A 27,461-nucleotide genomic window follows, 5' to 3' on the forward strand; every position below is an offset into this window, starting at 1 on the left:
TTATTTTTATTGTTTAGTAAATTTAAACCAAATAACAGAGAAATTCATACTAGAAAAACCGTCAACAACTGAACAGGTGAACCAACCTACTTTCCCCCCGGAAACATCCCACCGTAACTAAATTACTATTCCCTGCAACAATCCATGAAGTCTAAACGAATGACGACCCAAATACGTCGTTTTTATTCTATAAGCTTTACGGAGCCCTTTTTTTGAGTTTACTGTTGAGTTAATGGAGTCATAGGTGAGCTCTTGTGAGACTCTGTCATACAGCAGCAACACACAATGAGAACAAATAGTAGTTTGATATATTCCTCTATCAAATAAACTCGTGCGATTCCGGCGAAGTTTATCCGATGTCGGGGAGGACTTGTTACATGTTTGGTGAAAACAGAGATATTTTAAATAAACTTCTGCTAACCGAATCATCAGGAGGAAATAGACGTATTATGAGAGTACTAGTTACAAATGTTAATGATTCTAAAGTCGAACAAACGGATAAAGCCACAGATGGTATTGCGACGAGAGGAGATAAATTTTTAGAAAAATCCGACGCAAGACAGGACAGAAATGGTTACATGCAGAATATCTGAAAGCATGAAAATTAATATATAATTACCAAAAATATTATATAACAAGAAATAAATATATATATATATATATAAAATATGTGATTAAATCAACGAGCAACGCAATAATTAAAATCCCAAATCCCGTATCCTATTTTCGTTTATTCAAATCGAACACTGCAACTTCATTGTTTAGCGCTAATTTCAAACTCTCGAATCATCATTCTAGGGTGAAGATATGAGAAAAATAATGTAATTCTACAGGGTTGGAAGGATTTACAGGTATCATTGCTACCGAAGTGGAAACATTATTGTCGAGTACATTTAAAATGTGTTTGCAGAATAGGTGTATAATGAAACAAAATTCCAAGGGTTGATTGGACTTGTCACACTTCGTATATAGTCAAAGCTGGTGGGTTTATACTGAAATGTGGCTTTTTTGCGACTGAACGATGAACTGAACATTTCGTGCTCTATTTATACGGTACACGCTGCAGTAATTCTATTGTCTATAGTTCGATTGTGTCTTTGCTCGGGTTGTTCTAGATTATTCGCTATAAACAATTGAGCTTTGTTCTATAGCAATAGAATTTGACCGATACCTTTCTCGAAACGCCTTGTCAGTTCTATTATTATTGTTTGGATTGCGTTTGTTATTGTTTATATTATTTGATGCAATTCTTCAATTGCTCGTAGTGAGTGTTTCTGTGATGTTCCCGAAAAATATGTAATGTAAGTACGCATTGTTATGTATGAAGCATAAAGCATTGATTATTCTTGTTTCTCCAGGTGCGGATCCAGGACTTTTTCTGAAGATGTTTGATTAGAATTTCAGATGTGTAATTTTCGTGTAAATAGAGTGTTTTGTGTAACGAACAAGAATGTGTTTCTTTCTTATCCGATTGTTCGGACCAAGCCGGGCCGTAACCCTTGTGTTATACGCTGGAATGCTGCGATATCTATACTACAGGGTCTTTCAGATTCAATGCTCACGCGAAAAAATCGAATTACTCCTTATAAAAAATTGTTTTCACTCTGTCGATGGTAACACTGCATTCCCCACTTCGGGACGATAATATTCGGCTACTCGTTCAGTCTGATCGGATGATTTTTAGTGTCAAGATGTACAATTTACAAGAACGTGTATTTTTAGTGAAATCGGATTACTCGAGCAACCGAAGCCTTAATGAAACTTTGTCTTCTTATGGTAAGAATTTCAACATTTCTAGTCGTCGATTAGTTCCTCTGGGGATACGTGAAGGACTGTTGCTATGTTAATAGGCCACCAAATTTGGAGTAACTTACAGAAGAAACAACTTGGATTTTCAATAGCATCGAAATCGTAATGTTAGAGTTGTGCATGAAGAATTTTGTTCACTGTTTAAAACGTTTTATCGAAAAAAGGGGTGATCATATCGAAAATGTCCTAAAATAAGCTTTATTTCCGTTTAAAAAAAATCGGTTCACTTTTGTAGAAGTTATTAAAATTTGTGGCGTGAGCGTTTAATCTGAAAAACCCTGTACATGGAAAATAATTACGTCATAATTAGGCTCACCGGTTTGAAACGGGACAGCACCGATCATATTTGATTGTCTTGTCTGTCTCACAATCCGTACCGTATCCTGAGTATAAAAAAGTGTATTCATTTGTCGTTATTTGCAATACTTTTTCGAATGCACATCTGGGTGAAATTTGTTTTTTGAATTGTATTCTCAAAGAAAGAGCTTGTCTGCCAATTGTGTGTTCGTGTGGAACAATTGAAGAGTCTTTGTGATTTCATTGGTGGACATTATGCTAATTTCGATTCCTTTCTCTTGGACCTTCTATCAGGAGGAGTCCTATTTTTTTAACGGATTGCCTTCCTATTTCCATTCACAAGAATAATTCCAAAAATCATAATATCCTTCGCCAAGTCACTACATCATCTAAATATTTCTTCGTTAAGAAGAACAGGTACATCTAAGAATGTTTAATAGTTTGATTTTATTCACTCAATAAAATTCTTCAAAAAATAATATAATAGAAAGTTAATCTCTTGTTGGCTTATGTGCTGCATTTTTATACTTGAACTACACAAAAAAGACTACTCGACGAGGATGGGATTCGAACCCACGCGTGCAGAGCACATTGGATTAGCAGTCCAACGCCTTAACCTCTCGGCCACCTCGTCGACACGTCTGCAGGCGTGCTTGACGGCATTACACTATTTTTCTCTGAATTTGGCTAACATCACAAGATACTCTATTAGAAGGGTACACTGACAGAAAATGTTATTAGTGTATTGCAAGAATACGTCTATCTAATGCCAAGGGCGTCGGAACGTAGGAAGCAGCTCACGCTCCGCTCACGAAATGTTGGTCGGAAATGTGCGCATACCTTTCAGATGAAACACTGGGTCGAAAACGCTACATTATCGATATCGATATCAATATGACTAGGCAAAAGATGCTGTTTTAGTTTTGTTTGACAGCTGCTTGGAAACACAAGTGTTTTTCTCGTTTCTCCATTAACAGCATATTATTTCGATGTAGAGCACATACAGCAACTTATGTATAGAAGTAGTCTAAAAACTCATTTTTTAGCAATGCACATATAAAACAAATACATCAACAAGTTGGCATCACGACGTTTTTAACGCATTGTGAAAAAATGTAGATGAATGAATGAAAGATGTTTATGTGTCACGTTCTGAATATATTAATTATCCTGAAAGTACCTATATGGTTTTCAACTAAGCAACTTACTATTTTGGATCTCTTTTACGATCTTCTCAATAATGCATTTGCATTTGTGACATTCGACACAAAGTGAAACATTTATATTCAGTAATCTCGAGTAATCGGTTCACGATTATACCAACAAAGGTTGAATGGTTCGTTTGCTCAAAATGATAGAATTCCGCTTTCCATAATTATATCAGATGATAGTTATGAGCAGAATATTTCAAAACAAAATCGTTGAACAAAAATAAATTTGTTTAGCTACAACTGAGCAAAAAAAATATCTTCCCGACGAGGATGGGATTCGAACCCACGCGTGCAGAGCACATTGGATTAGCAGTCCAACGCCTTAACCTCTCGGCCACCTCGTCAGTTATAATATGTGAATTAAGTTTAATTACTAGAACTCGCTATGAATGTCCGAATTTTGTTCTTATTTAATCAAATAGAGATGACACATAAAATTGGATGTACAGTGGAACTCCGATTATCCGCGGTGTGGATTATGCGCGACAGCGAGTTCCATAGTAAATCCATAGGCCTGTTCCGAAATTTTTCAGTGAGTGATGGGCTCATGAACTTTTGTTTTGATCATAGTTTTTCACATTATCTGACCACTGGTGTATACGACCTTCTAAATGGATAGTTTAATGATTTCTGTATTTATAAAACATATTTTTCACGCTGAAATATTTTTTTTCGTGTTTTGAACTCATTTTTAGTCTTTTATTGCGTTATCCGAGATTTTCGTTATTCGCGGTGAGCCAGACTATTCCGCGGTTAATCGAGGTTCTACTGTACTTGAAAGATAATCATCCCTGATTATGCTCATATGTATTCCTTATTCGAAAACTTTTAGACAACTTTTTTTTTTATTTCGCCCTTAGGGTACATATTTCCAATTTAGGGCATTCTGCTATTTTGCCAATACACTTATTTTTGAAAATTCCTAACTTTTGAACGGATCAATCGATTCATAATTTCTTGAGTGCAAACTGTAGACTCTGCAAAAAAAAAAGACGGGTGGGTAATGTCGGGGACATAACCGGAGTGACGTAGGACTATACAAAGGGGACAGCTTTTGTTAAATATATATTTTAAATATATTGTTTTATTTTCTTCTCCTACGTGAATACCTACCTATCTACCTGAAAAATGGATTAGTTTACTGTTTACTCTTTATGAATATGTTGATGGTTCTGAAAAGAACCTTTGGTGTTGTGTTTTTGTTATCACTCGATATTCCCATCTTGTTCGGTTAAACCTTCCTGTTTAGCTATTGCGTTTGCCACTCGCCACAGCTTTCACAGTTGGAAAATTTCTTCCCATCCAGCTTGTGACATGTTGTTCAGTAAATTACATTTAATTCGACGTGTCGGAGAAACACTTTGCCACTCACTGAAACTAATTGTTGCCTTGATGAGCGCTGAACCGAAGCTGCTCTGTTCTTGATGCGGGTTTTCTGATTGTCGTGAGATGCTTTGCAAGCCAACTCGAGCACTCCGACGGCCGAAACTCTATAATCGCTGTTAGGTATACTGGTGCTCCGGCACCAATCCGTTCGGCCTAGTTACCCTTGCGGAGCAATCAGTGAATGCGACCAACAGGGAACTGGAGACCTGCACGATTCGAGCGAGACTTTGCCTTTCCCTTAACTTGTCCTCCTTTGTTACGTCCACGATGCCGATGCCGTACAACCACACGGGTTTACGGTTTGAAAGAAAATAAGATATTTTTTTGGGGTCCGCGTGTTTTATACTCTAGCGGTACACACTCACAGGATAGAGAAAAATCGGCAGACTCAGCCAGAGGGGCGAGTCCAACGAGACGAACGAATGAGCGTTAAAAGGGAGCGATGGCAAAAAAATACATTCATTACGATTTGTTCGCTCGTTGGATTCACATGCAGTCTAAAAAGGGTCCTTTTCAGGATCACAAAATTATCTTCAATCTAAAGAGTTTATTGTTTTGTTATCACTCGATACTCCCATCTTGTTCGGCTAAACCTTCCTGTTTAGCGATTTGTTGCCACTTGCCACAGCTTTCACAGTTGGAAAATTTCTTCTCATCCAGCTTTGTGACATGTTGTACAGTAAATTACATTCAATGCGACATGCCGAAGCGCCACTCAGTGTCGCATTGGAGGCGATTTTAACCTGTAATTGAACATTTGCGATGACAGTGGTACAGTGTCGACTTTCAATGTGGGGTCATAATTTGGATCTCTATGTTTACAAAAATGTCCAACTAAATAAGTCGCATTACATGTCCGTCCAATTAGCTAAATGTCGAACTAATTGTAAATTACTGTACTTTCAATCTGGAAACAATTTAAGAATTGATGAAAATTTAATAATCAGGAATTATGGATAATGTTTTAGAAAGCAATGAACTGTATTTCCTAAACTCTTTTTTGGAAGGTTTAATGGCCCTGAAAAGCGCCTTGTTTTATGGAATGGTTCCAATTTAGAAAACTTAGTACTCGTGGTTTTTAAAAAAACCATTTCGAATGCCCTCGATGCCGCCTTGTTCTGGATTTGCCACCAAAGCAGATTGTGTAAAGAACAAACTTTTTTCTTCTGCTACCTGCTGCCGTTTTGCGATTGCGTTTGCCACACGCTGCAACTGCCTGTTGCTGTCTTGATGTCCACCGAACCGAATGACGAATAATTTGGACCCCGAACTCTATGTTTACAAAAATGTTCAACTAAATATGTCGCATTACATGTCCGTCCAATTAGCTAAATGTCGAACTAACTGTAAATTACTGTACTTTCAATCTGGAAACAATTTAAGAATTGGTGAAAATTGAATAATCAGGAAAGTCCCCAACTATCAATAAGCTCAGAACAACTGCCAAATTCACATACTCATCAGATCCTGGAAAACAAATTATGAAAAAATCAATTTGTGTTTTATTATTATTTTGGATATTATTTTAGAAAGCACTGTATTTCGTAAACTCTTTTTTGAAAGGTTTAATGGCCCTGATAAGCGCCTTGTTTTATGGAATGGTTCCAATTTAGAAAACTTTGTACTCGTGGTTTTGAAAAAAACCATTTCGAACGCCCTCGATGCCGTCTTGTTCTGGATTTGCCACCAAAGTAAAAAGAAAAACTTTTTTCTTCTGTTACCTGCTGCCGTTTTGCGATTGCGTTTGCCACTCGCCACTCGCTGCAACTGCCTGTTGTTTTGATGTCCACCGAATGTGTTCTGATCCGAATGCAGTTTTTCTTATCGTCGCGAGCAGCTTTGCCAGCTAACTCGATCACTTCGGCGGCCGAAACTAAACACGGTTCGAGCGGGATTTTGCCTTTCCCTTCACTTTTTCTCCTTTGCCATGTCCAGATACGGCTGCTTGGGTTGGTTTGTTGATGTGTTGTGATGCGAACTGATGTGGTGTACGGTTTGAATGAGAATGATCGTTACGGAAGGAAGGAAGGTATTGTATTATAGAGACTTTAAACTTTTGCAGTTCATTCGTCTCTAGCCTTGAGAAGGGCCCTTTGAAAACTCTACTCTATTCTACTCCAGCGCTACCACCTCCGCCCTCTTGCCTTGAGAAAGGCACTCGATCCCTCGCCGTCCAGCCCGTCCAGCAACGATGTTGTCCAGTCGGTGTCCACACAAAGAATGATCGTTACGGCAGCGGAGCGGGGATTTTTAAGCTGACTGGCTGGCTCGAGAATTACGCATGTGTTAGACTGCGACCAATGTTTCGTTCATTTTTTCTTTTTCCTTTCCAATCGTGCTTCATTCTATTTCGCTGCTGCTCTGGTTGCCCGTTTTGGTCGGTACGATTTGAGGAGCACAAAATGGACCAATCAAAAATGGGCACATAGTGCATTTTGACAATGCTTGATATTTCACAATTATTCAATTATTTATCTCAAGAAAAATGAAATGTTATTCGTTATGATAGATGCGTAGATATATTTCCTTTCAATTGATGCAAAAACCTTTGCGATCTATTGAGAAATGCTCGAGTTATAAGCGTTCCAAATCTTGCATTTTTTCCTACTTGTTCAGTGCCTAGATTTCCATTTCACCCCCTATATCTTCCGGTTAGACGTAGTCCTACGTCAAAAAAAAAAAAAAATCTAATCTACATATATATATATACCTATACCTATACAAGTTTATATATATATATATATATATATATATATATATATATATATATATATATATATATATATATATATATATATATATATATATATATATATATATATATATATATATCTATATATATATATATAAATATGTGGCATTATAAATGTCTATTATTAGGCGAAACCATAAAACATGTTTGTTGTTTTTGGTTTTCGAGGTGACAGACGTCGCATTGGTCTTTATGCAAGTTTTGTCATAAAACATCATCATTCTTGGAAGAATATTTTCCAATTTTTTGGGATTCGATGGTCGTGTGAAAATTCCGCGCGATGGCGCTCATGGCGCGTATTCAGATTATGCTTAGTTAGCATCTCTTGGAAGAACACACACCATGTTTCGGCCAGATTGGTCCGTTTTTTGTCTTTGCAATTCGTTTGAATCGAGAATATCGAGTGATTTTTTTTCTATCAAGACAACGCAACAGCTCACGCCTCAGTGTTAAACGAAGTGTATAAGCGTGAAAGGAGACTATGTTGAAAAATAAAAAAGGTTTAAGCCAAACAATTAAGTAGTTTTTATTTTTGAATTTTTTAAATGACCCTCGTATATATCTTTTAAACTATTAGGTTCTATGTTTAACCTCAAACCACCCATGCGTTTCCATATGTTTAATATAAATGTTTTGAATTAAATGTGCATATATGATTCAATACATGTATGTCTATCTATAAAAACTGATGCTTTTCCTCAAAATCGACACGAACATTTCAAAGTATTTATACAGATTAAGGTGGAAATAATTGTTAAGAATCGTTCTTTATGTGCTTTTCGTGCTAGCAAAATGTCTTCGTTGTTTTTTTTTTGGTTATGGAAACTCTTCATTGCCTACAAATTTCAAATTCTGATCATCCTAGAACAAATCAGTTAAACATCATAAGTCACCAGGTTTCAGAAGTACTTCCAAAGAGTTGTTAGGAATCATCTGATAACAGTAAATAATTTCAGGTATATCTCAATAATGAACAACTTCATTCGCATACTATTACTGGTACACCCGCTATTGCGGGAGAATCTACCCAATTTATTTTCCAATTATTTACGTCAGTTTCCGAGAAGCGCACTGAAAAGGGAAACGAATCAGATTGTAAATCCTACCCCTTTTTTTGTGACGCAACAGCCGAGCATAAAAGCAGCCACCCGACCGCGCGAGTAAACACATTCGGCATCGGACTGTTGAGCAGTCCAGTTCACTTTGCTTTCGCTGCGCTTCGATCTAAGATTGGACCCCACCAGTGGTAATCCAACTTGGATATCGTCGTGCGGTTTTTTCTTTTCGTTTTTCGCGTTATTCGTATCGTGTGTTTTCTTCTTACCGCGTCATAAATTTGACGCTTCGCGTAGTGTGTGATGAGCAAGAAGAAGAGGAAGGCAGGCTCGAGCCCTGCAAAAAATGATCGCATTGCCAGGGGCAATAAATTTTCAAGGCAAGCGTCATCTAATGATGCACGCGATGGTGGCGCGGTGAAAAGTGCCCGCACAGAGTCGAGCCTTCGCGACTGTGACACCGCATCGAACGGCACTGAAGTAGGCGACTTCGGCGCGACGGTTGAAAATGCAAACTCTGCTACTGAGGCAGCATCCAAAATCAAACTCCCTCCGCTGGTGGTGAAGGCGGTCGCTCTCGACAAACTCATCAGTGAATTTGCATCGATGGGCGTTAAAGCAGAATATAAGCTATGTGGCATCGGCACTAAAGTTTTCCTCCGTACGCGGAATGAATTTGATCTGGTCGTGGCGTTTTTGAAGAATGCCAATATTGAGTTTTTCACCCACGACATCCCGGGGGACAAACCCTTCAAGGCTGTTATTCGCGGCCTGTCTAACTACGACCCGAAGACGATCACCGCTGAACTCAAGGATCGGTTTAAGCTAGTCGTAACCGCCATTTACCGGATGAAACGTAGAGGTGAAAACGAGAAGATGTACCCGGACTGTCTGTTTCTGGTGCACTTTCAGAAAGGGACGGTGACGCTGAATGCCCTCAAAGCGATCCGCTCTCTTTTTTCCCTGAGAATCCGATGGGAACCTTACCGTGGCGGCCGTCGCGACGTCACCCAGTGCCAGCGGTGCCTGAATTTTGGACATGGCACCCGCAACTGTAACATCAAACCTCGCTGCAGCACGTGTGCTAAGGACCACGCCACTGATGACTGCCCAGTGGACAAAGCTGGTAAAGTGGAGTACAAATGTATCAACTGTGGCGGCGCTCATCAGGGTTCGGACCGGCAATGCCCGAAACGCGAAAATTTCAAACATATCCGCAAGCAGGCGTCTATCAACAATCAACCGGGGCGGAAGAAGGAGAAGTCGTTTAGAGCAGAAGATTTTCCTCCGCTTCGCCCCACTCAGCAAACAACTCATCCAAGCGCTCGGGATCGAGCTGCCCCTCCTCAACGTACCTCCGGCGAGCCCGCCGGACAGCGCTCGTCTCCCACCCCCCCTGGATTTTGGCGCCCACCACAAACTGAAACCAACTCCGAAAAGTTCACCCCGACGGAGCTACTGGAAATTTTTGACAAGATGACCGCCCTCCGCGCGTGCCGCAACAAGCCCGAGCAGATGAATGTGCTTGGTAAGTTTATCATTGAATATGGCTCTTAGGTCTCTGAAAATTGCCACTTGGAACGCTTGCTCGATAAGAGCAAAAGCCATCGAGTTTGCCGATTTCGTCGGCAGACACAGCATCGACGTGGGTCTGCTCTCAGAGACCCACCTAAAATCCGGTGACAGTTTCTGGCTGCCGGATCACAACATCATCCGGCTTGATCGCACCAGCTCTAGGGGGGGCGGTGTTGCGGTCATCGTACGGAAAGGCCTGAAGCTCTACATATTTCCGCACGTTCGCACGTCGGTCATCGAGGCGATTAGTGTGGAGGTCGCATTGACAAACGGCAACATCCATTTCATTGCCGTGTACTGTCCTCATCAGTGTCCGAACAGCAACAGGATGGCGCGTTAGTTCCAAAATGACTTGACTGCCATCACTCGCACCTCTTCTCGCTTTGTTGTTGGGGGTGATCTCAACGCCCGCCATGAGGATTGGCGGAACTACCGACAAAATCAAAACGGGCGGCTTCTCTTCGACCACGCGCAACATGGGCAGTATGCGGTACAGTTCTCGGACGAGCCAACCTTCACCTCACCTGCGGGAAATCCATCGACTTTGGACATCTTCCTTTCAAACATCATGCTGACCAAGCCGGTGGCGGTAAACGAGCTCAGCTCCGATCACCTTCCGGTGGTTGCTGAAGTAGGGGTCAACATTGTTCCAGCCATCTACCTTCGAAAGGATTACCATCACGTCAACTGGCTGGCGTTTGGAAGGATGGTGAACCATCACCTCGAGGAGAACCCGCTGCTGCATTCAGTGGAGGACATCGACCAAGCATTAGAGGGTCTTCAATACGCCATCTCCGTGGCTGATGTGGCGTGTGTGCGGCGTGTTCCTGTGAGGGGTAAGTTCGTTGCTATTGACTCTCACACTCAACTATTGATCCGCTTGCGAAATGTGCGTAGACGCCAGTTTCAGAGGACCGGGGATCTCGGCAGAAAGGAAGAGATGGCCGATCTGAACAGGCAGATTGCTTCCAGGATGGTCTCTCTTCGAAACAACAGCTTCGGGCGCACCGTACAAAACTTGGATGATCGCTCCAGACCATTTTGGAAGGTTGCCAAAGTGCTGAAAAACCATCCGAAACCAGTTCCTCCTCTCAAGGTCGGCGATAGTCTCCTCGTTGCGCCTATTGAGAAAGCGAATGCGATAGGCAATCACATTGCATCGTCGCATTTGCTTGGCTCGCATATGGCTAGTCCGCTCGAACAGCAGGTTGCGCAGTGCGTCCAAGAACTAGATACCTCCCCATGTGCCATACCTCGGGAAGATAAGGTCAATGCAGAACAAGTTTGCTCAGCGCTGAAGGCCACTAAGAATATGAAGGCTCCCGGGTTTGATGGAATCTTCAACCTGATCCTGAAAAGGCTCACTCCCAAAGTCTACTCGCTGCTCAGCAACATCTTCAATCGATGCTTGGAATTGCACTATTATCCAAGCATCTGGAAAGAAGCGAAGATCGTGCCGATCTGCAAACCCGGGAAGGATCCAACTCTACCTTCAAGCTACAGACCTATCAGCATCCTTTCAGCGCTGGGCAAACTTTTTGAAAAAATCATTTTATTCCGATTGCAAAAATTTGTTGAGGTCAACAACATCCTCCTGCCTGAACAGTTTGGGTTTAGACGGGGGCATTCGACTATCCACCAACTAGTGAGAGTGATGAACACCATCCAAAGGAACAGGGCTGTATCCAAGTCCACAGCCTTGGCACTGTTGGATGTCGAAAAGGCTTTCGACTGTGTCTGGCATGACGGGCTTGTATATAAGCTCTGTTCCTTTAACATTCCAATTTATCTCGTGAAAATCATCCGGTGTTACCTTCAGCAAAGGTCGTTCAGGGTATCGTTGAATGGCTGTTTGTCAAACACATTTTCCATCCAGGCAGGGGTCCCGCAGGGAAGTCTGCTGGGCCCTTTGCTGTACAGCCTTTACACCTCTGACACTCCTCCCCTGGGAGATGGCTGCGCGTCCTTTCTGTTCGCAGATGACACCGCAATTGCCGTCAAGGGGAGGATGCCTCGTGAAATAACAAACAGGCTTCAACGATGCCTTGACGCCTTTGTTGAATATGCTAACATATGGAAAATTAAAATCAATGCCTCCAAAACCCAAACAATCATGTTCCTGCACAGGCAGTCTCCCAAACTCAAACCTCCTCCATCTTGCGTTGTGGTGATGAATGGCACAAGGGTTGAGTGGTCCGCTGAAGTAACATATTTGGGGCTAGTGATAGATCAGAAACTCCTCTTCCGTCAGCACGTGGAGAAGAATTTGAATAGGTGTTCCGCTTTGGTTCGATCTCTGTACCCTCTGATCTGTCGACGATCCCGTCTCTCAAAGGTGAACAAACTGGCCGTCTACAATCAAATCATAGCTCCTGCCATCCTTTATGCAATTGTGGTGTGGGGGTCATGTGCTCAGACTCACAGGAACAAACTCCAAGTGGCGCAAAATCGTGCATTGAGGATGATTCTTGATCGTCCTTTTGACACAAGGATCTCGGATCTACACCAAGAGGCTAATATCCAAAAACTAGATGCAATTATGTATGAAACAAAAGCTAAATTTGTTGAGAAATCTAGATCCTCTGAATTTGACCTGATAAAAAAGTTGTATATAGTAGATTAGTTAGTTGGTTATTAGTTAGTTAGTTAGTAGTTTATAAGTAGTCTCTTTCAAATTTAATTTCAAACAATACCATTAAAATGGTGAACAACTGTCAAATTATAAATAAGGAACTTTTGCTTAACAGTATGATTTTAAATCCAAAAGCTGAACCGAAGATGTAAAGCCCAGACTGTGTCACTTGAACTGTAAAATATGTATGCAAATAGCAAAACATCTGAATAAAAATGCATTTAATTTGTAAAAAAAAAAAAAAAAAAAAGCGCGAATAAACAGTATTCATTCAACCATCACCAAGTGCAAATCGAGAACACCAGCAAGAGGAGCAAGCAGTCAACACATCATCGCAAGAGTGTGATAAGACGAAGAAGTATCAGTATCGCACGAGCCGCGATCACTGTGTACCGGCAGCGGCAAGAGTAGCCCCAACATCATCGAGCAGCAAGAGAAGAAGAAAACACCAAACGTTGCAAGAGAAGCAACAGCAGTAGCATAACCTCAACATCAGTAGCAGTATGAAAACAATTCAACCACATGAGCGAGGTTACAGTTCTCCAGTAGCAGAATAGTGGCACATTCGCATGTGCAGCAATGAAACTAATGCAACCAAGTGTACATATTGAAATGAGTGAATTTAAGAAGAATAAAATGTATATAGCATAAAGTTCTCAAACATCATGCGCCCACCTTGCATTACTCTGACCCAGATCCAACAAAAAGATTTCCTAAAACACGTCCTTAGAGAGGAAAGAGTTTACTTGCTCTTTTCAGAGCATGGAGCGGAGCCACAGGGGCTCCCACCCAGAAGAGTAAGGTGAGGAACACAAGGGTTCCTTCCACGCACCGGTTGTCTCCATGAGTGGATCAACCAGACATATACAGTCCACCCCACAGTTCCCAGCAGACGGAACATGCCTAACAAACCGATATGCTGAACTATACGTTGAATAAAAGCTTATTTATACCAAATTGAAGCTTTTGTTCAACCATTGATACTGGATACACCCATACCTCGCTTTACGGCCTAGATACGTTCCACGAAATTCGGCCACAAAGCGAAAAGCCGTATAAGGAATCAATTATTCTAATACAAATTCATACAAATTCAATCAGATCGGTTCCAAATTTGTTAAATATAATATATAACGTGATTTATGATTCAAAATGCATTTATTTTTTTTAATTTTTATTTTATTTGAATCAAACATTAAATTCATTTAAATTTATTTCATGTAAATCAAAAATGCATACGTAACATAAACATAAAACATAAAAAACATACAACATACATACATGAAAACCAACAATAATCTATAAACAAAAATGAAACAACATCATATTACATGGAATATGTGTATGAATACATACCTAATTTGTATGTTGCTTAAGTTATTGTATCGCAAATATTTTTTCACTTCTGTACAAAAGTGATTTTTGAGCCAATCCTCAAAATTATTTTTGCCGTTATAACAAAACATTTTAGGCCGTAAATCGAAAACGTGGGCCGTTATAGTGAAATACTGCATTTCACTATAACGGCCCACGTTTTCGATCGAAAAGAGCGGCCGTATAGCGAGGTGTGGGTGTAGTATGCAAGAGAAACGTTTTGAAAATCATTTCTGCAAAGGTCACGCGTTTGAATCCCGACCATTTCATTGTTTTTTTTAAAGCTCATCAAAAGCTGAACAAGTTTTATAGCAGTGAAAGACTCTGACAATTTAAATAGTCAATATAAGAAAATAGGGTTGAAATGAGACCTGCTGATTTACCATACATTTATTTGTAGCGCAAAGCGTTTCCTTAACCGTTTGAGTGCGGAGCAAATTTTGTGAGCATATGCTAAAAAAGCGGATGAGTTTGGATATATTTGAAAAAATACTAAAGAACGCAGATAACTGTTTAGGTCACAAAAGTTGTATTAATGAAAAAACACACATAAAAAGTGGGTTTTATAAAATGTATTATCACTTCCTTATTTGTATATATTAGGCTGTCAAAAAAGTCCTGCGGTATTTCCGTGAGATGTCGTTGTAAGCGTGTAGTTCTAGTTGTATTCATTGTATCGAGTCATACTATAGCTTGTTGGAAAGGTATTTTTGCTTGACAGTGTTTTGTTTGGTTAAGTCGTTCGTGAGTTATAGTGTCGCAAATATGGAGCAAAATAAAGAGAAAATCCGACATATTTTACAGTACTACTATGACAAAGGCAAAAATGCATCTCAAGCTGCCAATAAAATTTGTGCAGTTTATGGACCCGATACAGTTTCCATTTCCACCGCACAACGATGGTTTCAACGTTTTCGTTCTGGTGTAGATGTCGTCGAAGATGCGCCACGCTCCGGAAGGCCTGTCGTCGAAAATTGCGATAAAATCGCTGAATTAGCCGAGAAAGACCGGCATAGTAGCAGCCGTAGCATCGGCCAAGAGCTGGGGATAAGTCATCAAACCGTTATTAACCATTTGAAGAAGCTTGGATTCACAACGAAGCTCGATGTATGGGTGCCACACACGTTGACGCAAAAAAAACATCTTTGACCGTATCGACGCATGTGAATCGCTGCTGAATCGCAACAAAATCGACCCGTTTCTGAAGCGGATGGTGACTGGCGATGAAAAGTGGGTCACTTACGACAACGTGAAGCGCAAACGGTCGTGGTCGAAGCCCGCTGACACGGCTCAGACGGTGGCCAAGCCCTCATTAACGGCCAGGAAGGTTCTGCTGTGTGTTTGGTGGGATTGTCAAGGAATAATCTGTTATGAGCTGCTTCCCTATGGCCAAACGCTCAATTCGGACCTGTACTGCCAACAACTAGACCGCTTGAAGGTAGCACTCATGAAGAAGAGGCCATCTTTGATAAACAGAGGCCGCATTGTCTTCCATCAGGACAACGCCAGGCCACACACTTCTTTGGTGACGCGCCAGAAGCTCCGGGAGCTCGGATGGGAGGTTCTTTTGCATCCGCCGTATAGTCTGGACTTTGCACCAAGTGACTACCACCTGTTTTTGTCCATGGCGAACGAGCTAGGAAGTCAGAAGTTAGCCACAAAAGAGGCCTGTGAAAATTGGCTATCCGAGTTTTTTGCCAATAAGGAAGCGAGCTTCTATAACAGGGGTATTATGAAGTTGGCATCTCGTTGGGAACAAGTCATCGAACAAAACGGCGCATATTTGACTTAAAACAGATTTTTTTTTTTTTTTTTTAATTCGTTTATTTTTACAGGCTCAGTTACTTAAGTTTAAAGGAGCCTAATTCTTAAATATAATTTTAAAACTATATATATAAACAATTTTCTTACATCTATGGTTAGTAAGGTGGAAAACCGATTACTCGCGGTGTACTCGAGTTTAGGAGGGTGACATATTTTTAGGAGAAGTATGGGATATAAGGAAATTGTAACAATGTTGATGAACACTCAATTTATAAATCTATTCGTATATCTATAGTGTATTTACATTTCAACTTATTCTACTATTTATAGCAAGGGGACGTATTACCCGCAAAGGAAGGAAAGGAGGGTATAAGGATGTAGGGGCAATCACACACGAAGATCTATAGCTTTAAGGAAAACATATATATGGGACATGTAATCAAGGTCTAACCGAGCCAACACATCTCTCACCGGTACATTGGGCTGTCTTCCTCGGGCCCGAAGGGAGTTTTTTAAATTCGATCTGGCGACCAGATACACCTCGCACGACCAAACAATGTGCTCGATGTCGTGATAACCTTGGCCACAAACGCAGAGATTGCTGCTGGCAAGATTGAAACGGAAGAGTAGTGTATCTAACGAACAGTGATTGGACATGAGTCGGGAGAAGGTGCGAATAAAGTCCCGACTCAAGTCCAGACTTTTGAACCACGGTTTGAGGCTAACCTTAGGGATAATCGAGTGAAACCACCGGCCCAATTCATCTTCATTCCACTTGCGTTGCCAGTTAGCGATGGTATTTTTGCGGACTAAAAAATAAAATTCATTGAAGGCGATTTGACGCTGATAAATATCGCCTTCAATTGCACCTACCTTTGCTAATGAGTCAGCCCTCTCATTACCCGGAATGGAGCAATGTGAAGGGACCCAGATAAAGGTAATGACATAACAGCGTCTGGATAAAGCACTCAAAATTTCTCGTATTCTCTCAAGGAAGTACGGCGAGTGCTTTTCCGGCCTCACTGAACGGATAGCTTCGACAGAGCTAAGACTATCCGTTACAATGTAATAGTGTTCAACAGGTCGTGAGGCGACGCTGTCCAGCGCCCAATGAATTGCTGCCAATTCAGCAATATACACTGAGCAAGGATTCTGAAGACTGTGTGAGGTGCTAAAAAATTCGTTGAACACTCCAAATCCTGTGGACTCGTTTATAGTGGACCCATCAGTAAAGTACATATTATCACAATTGATACCCCCATACTTTTCATCGAAGATCGTTGGAGCGATCCTCGATCGTTGGTAATCTGAATATCCATGGATATCTTGCTTCATGGACAGATCAAAATGCACAGAGGAATTGATGTAGTCAGGGAAACAAACACGGTTGGGAATATACGAAGAAGGATCAACCTGCATGGAGATGAATTCATTATATGAACTCATGAATCCGGAGCGAAAATTTAACTCGATCAGCTGCTCAAAATTTCCGATCACCAATGGGTTCATAGCCTTACACCGGATGAAGAACCGAAGAGATAATAAATTGAAGCGATCTTTTAGTGGGAGTAGGCCTGCCGAAACCTCGAGACTCATGGTATGCGTTGAGGGCATACATCCCAACGCGATACGGAGACAAAGATACTGAATTCGCTCGAGTTTAATGAGGTGTGTTTTGGCAGCTGATTGAAAACAGAAACTGCCATACTCCATCACTGAGAGAATAGTTGTTCGATACAACATTATAAGATCTTCTGGGTGGGCTCCCCACCAGGTGCCGGTAATTGTACGGAGAAAGTTTATTCTTTGTTGGCATTTGTTACTCAGATACCTAATATGGGCCCCCCAAGTACATTTGGAGTCGAACCAGACCCCAAGATACTTGAATGACATAGCATGAGTGATCGGTTTACCCAAAAGTTGAAGCTTTGGTTTTGCTGGTCTATGCTTCCTAGAAAAAACCACCATCTCTGTTTTCTCCGTGGAGAATTCGATCCCTAGCCCAATGGCCCAGGTTGAAAAATTGTTCAAAGTATCTTGTAAGGGTCCTTGCAGGTCGGATTCGTTTGGTCCTACGACAGACACCACTCCATCATCTGCAAGTTGTCTTAGGCTGCAATTTTGTGTAAGGCAATTGTCGATGTCGCTTACATAGAAGTTGTACAAAAGGGGGCTTAAACATGAGCCCTGGGGGAGGCCCATGTAAGAGACCCGACTTACTGCCGAATCTCCGTGAGAAAAGTTCAAATGCTTCTCACAAAGCAAGTTATATAACATATTATTCAATAGAGGCGGAAGACCCCGAGAGTGTAATTTGTCTGACAAAACCTCTATTGAAACAGAATCAAAGGCCCCCTTTATGTCCAAGAATACTGAAGCCATTTGTTTTTTTTCGGCGTAAGCCATTTGAATTTCTGAAGAAAGCAACGCAAGACAATCATTCGTCCCCTTGCCCCTGCGGAACCCATATTGAGTATCTGAGAGTAGGCCATTCGTTTCAACCCATCGATCAAGGCGAAACAAGATCATTTTCTCCAACAATTTCCGTATACAAGACAGCATTGCCATTGGGCGGTACGAATTGAAGTCGGACGCGGGTTTTCCGGGTTTTTGAATAGCTATAACTCGTACTTGTCTCCAATCATCTGGAACAATATTATTCTCCAGAAACCGATTGAATAAATTCAACAAGCGATGTTTCGCCACATCAGGGAGGTTTTTCAGCAAGTTGAACTTAATTCTGTCCGATCCCGGAGCAGAATTGTTACATGAGAGCAGAGCAAGAGAGAATTCTACCATCGAAAACTCGGAATCAAGATCGCACCTACCTTGTGGTATATCTCGAACAATTTTTTGCACAGGTGCGGAATCAGGACAAACCTTCCGTGCAAAATTAAAAATCCATCGATGTGAATATTCTTCGCTTTCATTCGTTGAAGAGCGATTTCTCATGTTTCGAGCCACTTTCCATAATTTTTTCATTGACGTTTCTCGTGACAAACCTCCCACGAAATTTCGCCAATAAGCACGTTTTTTCCCTTTGATCAGGTTTTTAATTGATTTTCAAGGTACAAATACGTCTGAAAATTTTCAGGGGTTCCACGTTTCCGAAAAGCTTTAAATGCATTCGATTTTTCTACATAAAGCTTGGAACATATGCTATCCCACCATAGATTGGGAGGCCTTCGGGAAATGGTGGAACCTGGGATGGGTTTCGTTTGAGCGCGAACCGCGCTGTCATAGATCAAACGAGAAAGGAAATTATACTCCTCCAATGGAGGTAAACCATCTCTGGAATTGATGGCTAGAGCAATCGCGTCCGCATATTTTTTCCAGTCAATGTGTCTTGTGAGGTCATATGCCATGTTTATAGATTCAGAAGAATTCGACCCAATGGTGATGGAAATTTTGATTGGCAAGTGATCACTACCGTTGGGGTTCTGGATTACATTCCACTTGCAATCTAACGATAGTGAATTCGAGCAAAGCGAGAGGTCAAGAGCACTTGGGTTAGCAGGAGGTTTAGGTACACGTGTTGTTTCCCCAGTGTTCAAAACGGTCATATTGAAGCTGTTACAAAGGTTATATATCAACAATGAACGATTGTCGTCGTACTGTTCCCCCCAGGCAATTCCGTGAGAGTTGAAGTCTCCCAAGATCAATCGTGGCTCAGGAAGGAGTGAGCACATGTCATCAAGTTGTTTGCGGCTAACCGCAGCTCTCGGAGGCCAATACAAGCTGACAATACAGAGGTCTTTGCCTCTGATGTTTGCATGACAAGCAACAGCTTCGATCCCTCCAATAGGTGGAAGGTCAATTCTAAAAAATGAGTGGCACTTATTGATCCCCAAAAGCACCCCTCCGTATCTATCATCACGGTCCAAGCGTATAATATTAAAATCGTGGAAAGAGATATCATCTCGCGAAGAAAGCCAAGTTTCGGACAGAGCAAAAACATCACAATTGTAGTTATGAATTAAAATTTTGAATGTATCCAATTTAGGGATAAGACTACGACAATTCCACTGTAAAACAGTGATATCTCCGACCTCTCTATTTGAATTAGACATCAAGAGAGATAATCATTGCAAGGAGGGGCCGTGTTTGCATCAATTGTTGCAAAATTGTCTTTAATACTGGAAGCATTGAGATGACAAGGGTTCTGATGGAGTCGGAAACATTAAAACACTTGAAGATTTGGTCCAAAAGGTCAGACAACTTTATAAATCCCGATTGGGAAGTTGAACTGGACGGAATAACAGGGACAGTTGGGGTTTTTGATGTCCCCTCGAGTGCTGGGCCATTCGAAGGTGAATTATTCCCACGGAAATCAGGAGGAACCTGATTTTGCTTGTCCGCTGCACTCGATTTTTTAGGCATGCTAACAGGGGGTATCACCGGAGGGGCTTGTCCTTGAACTTTGGGAGTGGTCACATTTTTGCGCCGGGGATTCCCTTGGAAAATGAACGGTGTGCCCCCGTTAGCTGTGTCCGCTTCTATTTCGTCAACGGGCAACGTGGCGAAGACATTTTGTGTGTTGATTGGTTGTTGTTGTTGGGCCAGTGGAGAAGCGCCCTTTAAAATATCCGCAAAAGTGCGTTTCGAGCGTTCCTTCAAAGAGCGCTTCTGTTTCTCCCAGCGACTCTTGTAATTTTCACAAACTGAGAGCTCGTGTGGGGATCCCCCGCAATATGGACATTTATGCTCAGTCGCACTGCAGGATTTCCCCTCATGTTGCTCTCCGCAAGTGGCACAGCGCTCCTTGTTGGCACAATAATCCGAAGTGTGACCAACTGACTTACATTTGTTGCAAGTCATGGGCTTTGGCACGAAGAGTCGCACAGGTAGTCTCAATTTGTCCACCATAACGTAGTCAGGGAGGGCGGCACCAGCAAAGGTGACTCGAAACGAGTCGGACGGCGTAAATTTAGTTTGGTCCCCATCATGGGAAAGTTTCTCGAGTTGGCGACAGTCCAAGATTTTCACTTCCATTGAGGGGAGCTTCTTGAACATGCCTTTTCCTTCTGCTTTTATTTGTTCGCTCGTCAGACCCGTTTCAGTTATCACCCCCTCAATTTCTACGATATGGGAGGGTATAAATGTTCGATATTCGAGAGTGAAATGTTGATCAGCAACAATCTCGTTTGCGTGTTTCCGTTCATTCACGACAACTCGCAATTTGTTTGGTCTAACCCTGCGAATTTCAGATACAGAAGTGTATCTGGCCAGATCTTTCATGATCTGAATCACGTTAAGGTTTTTTCCTTTCGGTTTTGGCCGGAGGAAAACAACCCAAGGGCCAGTTCCAGGTGCATCTTCTGGATAAACTCTGACACGTGGAGCGGAGACAACAGAGGGGGAAGACGAGGACGAGGACGAGGATGAGGATGAGGACGAGGACGAGGATTGGGTTGGATCGGAAGCATCAGAAGGGGGAAGCGAAATCGATGATGGGAGAGGGGGAGTGGAAGTAACAGTGGGTTGAGAAGGGAGGCTTGTAATTTTCTTAGAGGGGGGCTTTGTAGGATGAGCGGATTCGTCCCCAGAAGAATTATCTTCCTTATGAGGGACTCGTTTATGTTTTTTCCCAGATCTTGTATGAGATTCATTATCGGAGATCTCCATCTCTGGAGATCCTCCACTATTCTCCATTTTACAAAAATTTCTGTCTTATTTCTAAATTATTATTGATTTTAATAATAATCTTAAAAAAAAATAGCAAAAAAAAAATTATGATAATAATATCAAACAATGAACAAATGAATTGAATAATAATATTAATAATAAATATGTGTACCTTAATATATAAGTTGTTCCAATAATGCGCTCTACTGCCCTAATCAGGGAGAGACAGAGGCTACGCGCTACGGAGACAACACAATAGCGCAAGAATAGCTTACGCAGCCACGTGATGATGAATCGCGTTTGCGACAGTCACGCGATGGCGATCCCGTTATGCCGAATCAGTTCCACAGCCGCAATCCGGCTCGCTGCAAGAACGCTGCTTCCTTTGTTCCTTCGTTCCACTTAACAAAAGGTCAGGTCGAAAGCGGACAGCAATGACCTTCACTCGTACACGATTCACTCGTACCAATAGCACAATAGCAAAAGTGGCAACGCACAATACCGACACTGAACTTTACTCGTCAAGAGTTGGATAGCGAATGACTTAAAACAGATGATTGTAACTAATTTTATGAACAAATCAAAATTCAAAAAAAATACCGCAGGACTTTTTTGGCAGCCTAATATATATATTTTTTAAATAATGAGAATATTACTTTTACACAATTTCATTCGCAATTATCGCACAAAGCGCGTGAAGTTCTATTTCGCAAATGTCCCCGAAAGACAAAATTCTACGTTAAGAGGTGCCAAGCCAAAAATATTATATTAACATCAAGAAGGAACAGCGCTATCGCGCTGTCCGCACTTTTGGCATATAACAAGAGGAGGGAACATAAAAAAATATTTCTGGCCTAAAATGTTTTCTGGGATGTCTACTTTACTGTAGTTTTTGTCCCAGGTTTGTTCGAAGCTCAGTTCCAAAGTTACAAGCCAATTAGTGGACCCACGTCTTTGCGTAAGGAGCGCGAATCCGAAATTTTCTCGAAACCACGTTTTGCAAACTGGTGCGAGTTCTACCACCAGAACGGTCCATCCGGTTTCGATGGAATAGGTTTTCTCAGATTCTCCACTAAATTTCCTGATTTTTGGGGTAAAACGCATTTTTTTTTACAAAAAATGTTGTCATTTCGTCAAAAATCAATATTTTGAAAAATCCTACGTACGATGGCAGGAAATATATCCAAGATTACGTTAAAAAATCATTGGTTGAAATCGGTCCACTAGAAAGACTTGTAGAACTCCCACCAGTTTACAAGGTTTTGGCTGCAATAGTTCAACAGACCAGTTGCGGCTATTCAGGGAACAGTCCAATTGACACCAATTTTTTTAATTTGTTAAGCAATATGTACCTAATAAAACTGTGATATCAGATTAATCATAGTAATTTATTTTCTCGTTTAAAAAAATCACGAAAATCACATACTTTTCATGAAGTTTATAGTGTACTACCCCCTTAACACGTGGCCGACTGCGACTGTAGCAGTTTCGAGATATTCAAATTCGGCGTGTAACAAATATGGAAACATAATCCTACGTTAACTATGCAGTCATGTCTTCGGAAACAATTCTACAATTTTTTTATAGATCTGGCAATGCACAATGGTCCACGAGATGCATTTAAGTGGAAATTAACATTTAGAGCTCGACAGTTATTCTCTAGACAAAAACTGTCTTCGACAGCGCTCATTTTCATGTTACCAAAAATAGGGTGACCAATATTTTCGATGAAATAAAAAATTTAACTTTCTTATCTCTATAGATAGAGTTAAACATAGTTCGACAATGTTGTAGTCCCAGTTATTTAAAACATCTTTGTAAAACAAAGTTTTTTTCGATCTCTTGAAATAACCGATAGAGCGCCTTTTTCCTTATTTGCGTTGTGGTCACCATTAAGAAAACTGTTTGTTTTGCTCTAACTTTTATGTTTCAAATTCTACATACAAACTGTCTTCGAAAGACTTTTAGAACCTACTGATACAAACATTTTGCGATGCAGAAGTTGTCAATATCTCAACTTCACTCAAAGTTATTAATATTTCTTCCCAAAAAATACGCTCTCTGCAATTGCTTGCCATTCTTTTTTTTTCTTTCTTTATTAAAGAGATTTTCAGCCAAAGCCTGGTTCATCTCTATTATACTTGCCATTCTTTCTGGGACAAACATGAAAAAAAAAGTTTGTTGACGGAATTTGAAAGAACAAATTTCAGTCTATATAATATGTGATTTTCAAAGATATGTTATTTTTTGTATTTGAGTAAATTAAAATTGAATTTTGGGTGAAACCCCATCAATAACTTTGAGTAGGATCAAGATATTGACAAATTCTGCATCGCAAAATGTTGTTATTGATAAGCTTTAAAAAAGTCGTACGAAGACAATTTTGATGTAGAATTTTAAATATAAAAGTTAGAGTGAAATAACCGGTTTTTTCATGGTTAGCTTAATGCAACTTAGTTAAAAAACAACTTTGTGGGAGATATTTATTCTTTAGACAAAAACTGTCTTCGACAAAGTTGTTACATATGATAGAGTGCTCATTTTTATGTTATCAAAAATAGGGTGACCAAAATTGTCGATGAAATAAAAAATCTAACTTTCTTATCTTTATAGATAGAGATAAACATAGTTCGAGTATATTGTAGCCCTAATTATTTTAATTAACTTTGTAGAACAAAGCTTTTTTCTATCTTTTCATATAAACGATTTAGCGCTTTTTTCCTAAGTTGCATTAGAGTGACCATGAAAAAGCGGTTTTTTGCTCTAATTTTTATATTTCAAATTCTGCATCAAAGCTATCTTCATACGACTTTCAGAGCTTATCAAGACATTTTGCGGTACATAACTTGTCAATGTCTAAATCCTACTCAAAGTTATTGATGGTTTTTCACCCAAAAACCAATGACAACTTCTGCATCACAAAATGTTTGTATCAGTATGTTCTAAAAGTCTTTCGAAGACAGTTTGTATGTAGAATTTGAAATATAAAAGTTAGAGCAAAAAACAGTTTTTAATGGTGACCCCAACGCAAATTAGGAAAAAGGCGTTATATCGGTTATTTCAAGAGATAGAAAAAAACTTCGTTCTACAAAGATGTTTTAAATAACGGGGACTACAACATTGTCAAACTATATTTACCTCTATCTATAGAGATAAGAAAGTTAGATTTTTTATTTCATCGAAAATGTTGGTCACCCTATTTTTGGCAACATGAAAATAAGCGCTCTATCGTATGTAACAACTTTGTCGAAGACAGTTTTTGTCTAGAGAATAACTGTCGAGCTCTAAATGCTAATTTCCACTTAAATGCATGCTACTTAACCATTGTGCAATGCAATAAAATTAATGTTAATGCTTTTTGTTGTTTCAAACCAACATAATGCTGTTATCTTCAGTATACTAAAATAATGTTGATCTTGAATCGCTGTCATGAAAAAAAACCATTGATCGTTAGACACACTGTAATTGTTTTCACAAGAACAGGTGTTGTGTTTCCGTGCTGAACGATCTTCCACATATTTTGAGGACGCCACCTTCATTGAAAACAAACGCTCCTGCCAAAACAACCCATCGACCATTTACTCCTAATAATTTGCAGTGTCAAGAGTGCAAAACTTGTACGAAGGCAGACAACAGTAAATTCATTATTAATCTAATTATAGGAACACATAGACAGCGAAAGCGGGAAAATGATGTCCAACGCCTCCGGTATATTCGAATGTAAACAGAAGCTGCTAGTTTATAAAAATAAACAAACGCCACTCTGTCTCTGGTTGTCAATGGTAGCAAAATAAAATGTTCACACCAACTGTTCCCCGATGATCGGCTTGCATTGTGCCGAAATTCGCTGCGGCGCGTTCCACAAAATAAACCATTTTCAGAATCGCGCTCTGCTCCTGTTAAGGAACGTGCCTCAGTTAGTACTCAGCGACGGCATCGATCAAACGCTACTTTCTCCGCGAATAACCAGTCCGTTAGCTTAAGGAAGAAATGAAATTTCCCAATACATTGGATTTTAACAGTTTTCGGGCGTACTTTTGTCCGGCTCATCTCTCACGTGATGAAAATCGCCAAGTGGATGCAATTAATCTTGACTGGGACAGCTGTAATCCCGAATCACTTAAAATACTTTGCCTGAAAGCGATTGCCCACAATTGGCTCAGTATACCATTTTTTCGTGAAATTCCTTTGTGTGAAGATAGGCATTTTCTGTTGGATCTGCTGGATATTGAGTTTCCGCTGGACATCCTTTGCTCTCGGATACGCAGTAATGCATTTTGGAAGCGCGCGTTCGTCAGTCGATGGAAAAATTACTACCCGGTGGATATAAACGGGAAACCTTGGATAAGAGTATATTTGGAGAAGCATGTTTCGGAGACATTGGAGCAAATGAATCCCGCAGATTACGCGCAGGAAAGCGTTGAGCCAATCGTGAATCTATGTTCTTTGCATGTTAAAGAACTTAAAATATGTCAACTGCAACCACCAATCGGAGATAATAACGATCACATTCCGCTGGATTTGGTTTTATCGAACCTGCGAGAGCTACGAAAAGTTGATATCACGTACGACGTGAAAAATGCAGGTCATAATTTCTACCTTGGTTGTGCATCAATCACTGACAAAGATGTGAAACTAATGGCACGGGGCTTGGAACGTTGCTACGAATTGACCGAATTCCGGCTGCATAGCACTAAACTAGAACCTGCCATGATGAAGCGTCTGGCTGCAGCAATGGATAAAGGTTGTCCAAATTTGACCACTATAGCATTTCCGCATTGTCGCTGTGGAGACGTTGGGATTCGTGCGTTTTTCGAGGCTTTATCTCAGGAATCATTACCTAAAGCGAAAGAAGTGATTCTTACCAACAATTTTCTGTGTCAGTAAACATTCTTTTTTATCCTTTTTTCTGTTTTCTGAATTATGATCATTTCACAGCCTCTGAAAGTATACTTGATTTGATTCATTTGATTCGACGAAGACCAATCGAACGGTTAGATTTACGGTTGAATCCGATTCTCACTGAAGGCGCGATATTTGTTCTAACCATGGTCTTCTATCTCCCGTTGAAAGAGTAATTAAAGCAAAACTGTTTTCATCTGTAGTTTTTTTTTTAAATGTTGAGTATGTTTCATTTACAGGCTCAATCTAAGCTGCTGTTCCATCGACGAAGAAATAGAGGAATACCTACTGATGATACTTCGCTTCAATAAAAGTATAAAATTCTTGGATTTTTCGTCGAACAAACTCGGTCTAATGATGGGCGAACGATTGGCGGAACGAGTTCGTGAGAATAAAACCCTGCAAAAGTTCGATCTACGCAATACGGACATTTCAGCGGAAATACGTGCGGTTATCGACGAGATTGTAATGGAAAACCGGGATCCGCACTGTTTAAGCAATTGGTGAGATCTAGGATGGGAGTTTAGCGTGATGCGATGTTGATGTATTAATGTGTGTGAAGGTTTTAATGAACTGAAATTGGTACAACGGTTTTCGGTAACGAGTCAATTATGCAATTATATACAGGGTGGCGCATAAGTCAAGCAACGCTCTCTGAAGGAAAAAAAACCATCGAGCGTGTTGGTTCCTGGGCGGATCATTTGTCGACTTTGTATCGTTTTTTATTCGAGAATAAGGATTTTATATCGTGAGACATTTTTTTATACGATTTTTTGTGCAAATCGGTTGCGTGACTTATGCGCCACCCTGTATTGTGTATTATCAGTTGAGATCATGATTAAGTTCACGCTGATACCGTTACGAGAAAGTCGTGTGTGTAGTTTGCCAAAGTGTAAACTATTCTCTACAGTGCTGAACAAGTCGAATTTCAATACAAAAATATACCACTTTCCTGTAAAAACTGCAACTGATGTTCACATAATTCTTGTTGGGACTGAGGGGACGCTAATCTGTCGGTAACAACATGCACTCAAAATAATAATTTTATCGTCATGAAGGGTGGAACGATAAAAATTTGG

General features: G+C 40.5%; 1 protein-coding gene and 2 non-coding genes across 4 annotated transcripts; 1 reads left to right on the forward strand and 2 right to left on the reverse strand.

Annotated features, from left to right (window-relative positions):
- The first annotated feature begins 1,271 nt into the window (after positions 1-1,271).
- On the forward strand, positions 1,272-27,461 carry LOC129776763 (uncharacterized). Of its 2 annotated transcripts, none has more exons than XM_055782598.1 (4): positions 1,272-1,296; positions 25,143-26,359; positions 26,419-26,554; positions 26,622-27,461. In XM_055782598.1, exons 2-4 carry the CDS (start codon positions 25,471-25,473, stop codon positions 26,887-26,889), a joined length of 1,293 nt encoding a protein of 430 aa, XP_055638573.1. In that variant the 5' UTR covers positions 1,272-1,296; positions 25,143-25,470; the 3' UTR covers positions 26,890-27,461. The 2 variants fall into 2 exon arrangements, with proteins under 2 accessions (XP_055638573.1, XP_055638572.1); XM_055782597.1 differs by lacking the exon at positions 1,272-1,296 and adding an exon at positions 1,698-1,776.
- On the reverse strand, positions 2,659-2,740 carry Trnas-gcu (transfer RNA serine (anticodon GCU)). Its single transcript has one exon. It is a non-coding gene; the product is annotated as a tRNA-Ser (tRNA).
- On the reverse strand, positions 3,580-3,661 carry Trnas-gcu (transfer RNA serine (anticodon GCU)). The gene has a single exon. It is a non-coding gene; the product is annotated as a tRNA-Ser (tRNA).

Source organism: Toxorhynchites rutilus, chromosome 3 (assembly GCF_029784135.1).
Source record: "Toxorhynchites rutilus septentrionalis strain SRP chromosome 3, ASM2978413v1, whole genome shotgun sequence".
NCBI lineage: Eukaryota > Metazoa > Arthropoda > Insecta > Diptera > Culicidae > Toxorhynchites > Toxorhynchites rutilus.

Coding starts and splice junctions, on each gene's coding strand:
- LOC129776763 (XM_055782598.1), top strand. CDS start 25,471: ATGAAATTTCCCAATACATTGGATTTTAACAGTTTTCGGGCGTACTTT. Junction 26,360..26,418: donor TCTTACCAACAATTTTCTGT/GTCAGTAAACAT, acceptor ATCATTTCACAG/CCTCTGAAAGTATACTTGAT. Junction 26,555..26,621: donor TTCTATCTCCCGTTGAAAGA/GTAATTAAAGCA, acceptor TTTCATTTACAG/GCTCAATCTAAGCTGCTGTT.